The sequence below is a fragment of the Austrofundulus limnaeus genome, unplaced genomic scaffold (assembly GCF_001266775.1).
Source record: "Austrofundulus limnaeus strain Quisiro unplaced genomic scaffold, Austrofundulus_limnaeus-1.0 Scaffold709, whole genome shotgun sequence".
In the NCBI taxonomy this organism is placed as follows: Eukaryota; Metazoa; Chordata; class Actinopteri; order Cyprinodontiformes; family Rivulidae; genus Austrofundulus; species Austrofundulus limnaeus.
Window position 1 is genome coordinate 177,561 of NW_013953111.1, and position 4,300 is coordinate 181,860.

General features: G+C 44.8%; 1 protein-coding gene across 1 annotated transcript in view; it reads right to left on the reverse strand.

The window, feature by feature from the left end:
• LOC106532021 (nesprin-2) overlaps nt 1–4,300 on the reverse strand; it is a gene marked incomplete at its 3' end in the record, with an annotated part of 16,372 nt that overhangs the window by 9,031 nt on the left and 3,041 nt on the right. Inside the window, 7 exon segments of the mRNA XM_014028005.1 lie at nt 190–339; nt 865–1,047; nt 1,251–1,383; nt 1,607–1,806; nt 3,420–3,566; nt 3,640–3,810; nt 3,885–4,034. Coding sequence (XP_013883459.1) covers nt 190–339; nt 865–1,047; nt 1,251–1,383; nt 1,607–1,806; nt 3,420–3,566; nt 3,640–3,810; nt 3,885–4,034 — 1,134 coding nt within the window.

Here is a 4,300-nt window from a genome sequence, read left to right on the forward strand (position 1 = left end):
TTTCCTTCATTAAACCAGTTATTTCTGTGACCACTGTGTGTTTTTCCTTCATTAAACCAGTTATTTTTGTGACCACTGTGTGTGTTTCCTTCATTAAACCAGTTATTTTTGTGACCACTGTGTGTTTCCTTCATTAAACCAGTGGTCCCAACAGTTAAGGCTCAGCAGGAGTACCGTAGCTCCATGTACCTGATGTTTCTGCAGGATTTCAGCAAACTGAGCAGYGTTTTTGGCCTGGTAGAGGAGTTGTTTGTCCTGGTCCAGCTGAGCCTGGGTTCTGTCCAGCCAGTCTTTCAGCTGAGTCAGCAGCTTCAGCGGCGGCTCTGCAGCCATCAGACTCTAACAAACATAAATCAACAGTAAGGAACATGAAACATCTCTACCTTTTTAGGCTTTTAATTAGTTTCAAGTCCCTCAAACTAAATCATTCAGTAAATGTCTGTTTGGTTCAAAGGAGAATAAATCTCTTTGGAAGATAAGATCTTTTCATCATCTGCTGAAGTCATTTCCACATTTTAAAGACTTCAAACCATCTGGAAAGAAGAAATTGGCAAAAATAATCTTAATTATAGTTCTGCCAAATATGTGTTTCCAGTGGCTGGTGATAGATGGTGAGGGAGAATTAGGCATGACCTTCCTCTCATGTCCTCCCTGCTTCAGTCGGCCCAGGAGGCCTCAGATGCTTTAGGTTTATCCTCCTCTCACTGGAGGGGAGTTTTAGTCTCATTAGTTCTGAAAACAAACAGCTCTTACACGTCACCGAGACGTTCAAACTCAGGAGGTCACTGCAGCTTTTGTTGTAAAAACATCCTAAGCTTTGCTGTTCTAGCTGATTAAAACAATGTTTCCTACAAAGAGCTGCACCTGCAGCAGCTGCTGCTGAACCCTGCAGAGGTCAGAGGTCATCCTGCTGCAGACCGCCTCCATCTGAGCCAGCTGCCTCCTCAGTGTGGGACAASCTGCTTCCCTCAGGTGGAGCAGCTCAGCACCTTCTGTCGACACCGACTCCCTCATCCTGGAGATGGCCTCGGCCTCCAGAGAGAAGTCCTGCTTTACAGAAGAACAGGTCTGGAGCTGAAGGTCTCTGTTAGCAAAACATCTCACCAACATTAGACTGCCCTTTTTTTAAAGAAACCACGAAACTGCTTCAACTCTCTCAATTTTATATATCTGTAGAGGAGAGGAGAGGAGAGGAGAGGAGGAGAGGGGAGGAGAGGAGAGGAGGAGAGGGGAGGAGGAAGGAGGCTCACCAGCAGATCAACCAAAGTGCTTTGAAGTTCCTCCTGACTCAGGTGGGAGGACTCTGCCTGGTCTGACAGGGTCTTCAGGTGTCTGCTGGCACTGAGGAGACGCTCGTTGACTGAAGAGGAGTCAGTGTGGAATCTGTGGGAGGAGGAGGAGGAGGAGGAGGAGGAGCACATCCATCAACAGGTGGAGCAGAACATGACTGCAGCCTCAGAGACCAGTTCAACAGAAGAACAGGATGGTGTTACTTTGAGACTCTTTGTACAAACTTAAACATTAAGTTCAGGAGTCATTAAATGTCACACAACAGACACACAAACCAGAACTRCCCTCATCAGGTACCACTTTATCTACAGCCCACCTGGCTGTGCGCTCCTGGATCTCTTTCAGCCGTTGGACCTCCTGCTCCATCCGCCTGTAGGCACGTTTCCATCGCAGCTCCAGAGCGCCCCCTGCCTGAGCCACTGAGCCAGAGCACCAGGGTTCTGCCTGCAGCAGCTTCTTCTGGTCCAGGAGGGTCCCCAACACGAGCCCACCCTCATCCAGCTGCAGCACAGCGTTCTGTGGGAAACACAACAAACACAAACTGTTTCATTACTTCTGAGTAAAACTGTTGTTTGTCAGTATTTAGGATAAATATTAACTTTTCATCAGTTCTGAATAACCTCTGGTTCAGAGACTTTAAAGGATTATTGATGCACACTTTACCCAAAGTGTCATTTAAAACATTTGTTTTTATTTTTATATGTTCATTAAACCAACATACAGGGAAGTAACCTGCAGCTGTTTAAGAAATATGAATACTAAATTATACAAAAATAAATAGAAACAAATAGTAGCATTTTTTAAATTTTGTTATTCTCAGTTCTTAAATTTGGTTTCAAAACAAAAAACTGAAAATTAATTTTTTCTCATTTTATTTAGAAAGAAACCCAAAGTGACGGAGTTGTTCAGTGTTTCTCTGTTGGCTCTGGATGAGGGTTATTTAGTGGAAAAAGGACATAAACGCCTCTTTTGGTTGCAGATCTGTGTCCTGTGTTTTTAAGGGTTTAAAGTTAGTTAACGTGTCCTGATGAGTTTAATAATGCAGGTATAAAAATCAAAGTTATTTCTTAAAGGTTTGGTCTGTTCTTCAGTGGGAGGAGTTTCAGGTGAAGCCAGCCCTCAGCACTGACTCCACATGGTGACAAACAGGTTTAATGATGACACCTGTTGACACGTTACACCAGTGGTTCACAAACTTTTTATCTTCTGACCCACAAAATATTCATGGCAAAAACTTGTGACCCCAAATATTACTGGTCTGAGTACACAAACATTGCTAATAATTCTAAAAACACAGGCTTTTTGACAATCTAATCACCTTGTACACAAATATAAATACTTATTTATACTTTTTGTGTTTTTGTAATAATTATAGGGAAAATATTACATCAGCAATTATTTTATTACCCTTTAAACTGATTTCTGGAGATTATCCAAGGTGCTTCATGACCCATAACTGGGTCCCAAGCTCAAGTTTGGGAACCAAAGAGGACCATGAGCCTAACTACAGATCATCATATAAAACAGCTGAACCTGATCAGAAACATCTTCTTTTAAAATCCATATGAAAACTGTGCAGCTGCAGACTTTCAGGTTGTGTTCAGGTTCATTACAAAGTTTCAAACTAAATAAAAACTAAAAAAGTTTTAACTTGTTTTAAACTCTGCTTTCCTCACAAAGTAAACTTTATAAAACAATCTTTTAGTTTTTTGCACAGATTCATGAAGTCTTGTTTCTGAGATGAACACGTTCGTTTTTGTTGTTGTGTATTGTAGCTGTGTGTTGTTGTGTGTTGTGTGTAGCTGTGTGTTGTTGTGTGTTGTTGTAGCTGTGTGTTGTAGCTGTGTGTTGTTGTGTGTTGTGTGTAGCTGTGTGTTGTTGTGTGTTGTTGTAGCTGTGTGTTGTAGCTGTGTGTTGTTGTGTGTGTTGTAGCTGTGTGTTGTTGTAGCTGTGTGTTGTAGCTGTGTGTTGTTGTGTGTTGTTGTGTGTTGTTGTAGCTGTGTGTTGTTGTAGCTGTGTGTTGTAGCTGTGTGTTGTTGTGTGTTGTTGTGTGTTGTTGTGTGTTGTTGTAGCTGTGTGTTGTAGCTGCAGGCCTCAGGTTAATGGTTGATCACAGCTCCAGGACGTACCCTGCAGGCCTCCAGTCTTCTCTGAACTGTTTGCTCTTCATCTTCATCATCATCACCTCCCTGTGGTYCCTCAGGACCAACGCAGGCTTCAGACTGGTCCAACAGCTGAACCAGCCGAGCACAAAGACCCTCCCAGCAGATCCAGTCCTGAAACAYAAACAGAACCATTAGTACTGGTATCCTGTGAGTTCTGGGTTTGAGCAGCTCAAACATCACAAACCTGGAGCTTCTTCTCAGCAGCTGCTTCCTGCTCCACAGCCTGCTGCTGCCGCGCTTTGACCTGAACCTCCAGCTGCACCCATTCATCCTGCTGACCCTGGAGGGCACCAGGTTCACGCTGGAACAGGTACTGAAGGAAAGACAGCTGGGAGCTGAGGACCTGCAGGAGTCTCTGCACAGCATCCAGAGGCAGAAGGTCAGAAGCATGGCCTCCAGCTGCACAAAGATGAGCTGCAGGAAACAGACCTGGTGTCTGCAGAGAACAGCTTCCTGTTTACTGCGGGGGGGCACTGGGCCCGTTCCTCTTTCCAGCAGACATTCTTCTCCCAGGTCCAGAAGACCAGAGACCCCCCTCAGCAAGGAGCCCCCTCCTGTCAGACAGCTGCTCAGCACACTCTGAGGTGAGAACCAGAAACAGGTTAAACTCAATGATTCATGTGTGAAACAGGCTCAGGAGGGCAGATTTATGTTAGTTTGTTAGAAACAAGCAGCAGAGCCAGAGGGCTCCTGCTGTACTCCTGTCTCCACATCTGAGCCCTGGACAGGTTCAGATCTGGACAGGTTCAGGTCTGGACAGGTTCAGGTCTGGACAGGTTCAGGTCTGGACAGGTTCAGGTCTGGACAGGTTCAGGTCTGGACAGGTTCAGGTCTGGACAGGTTCA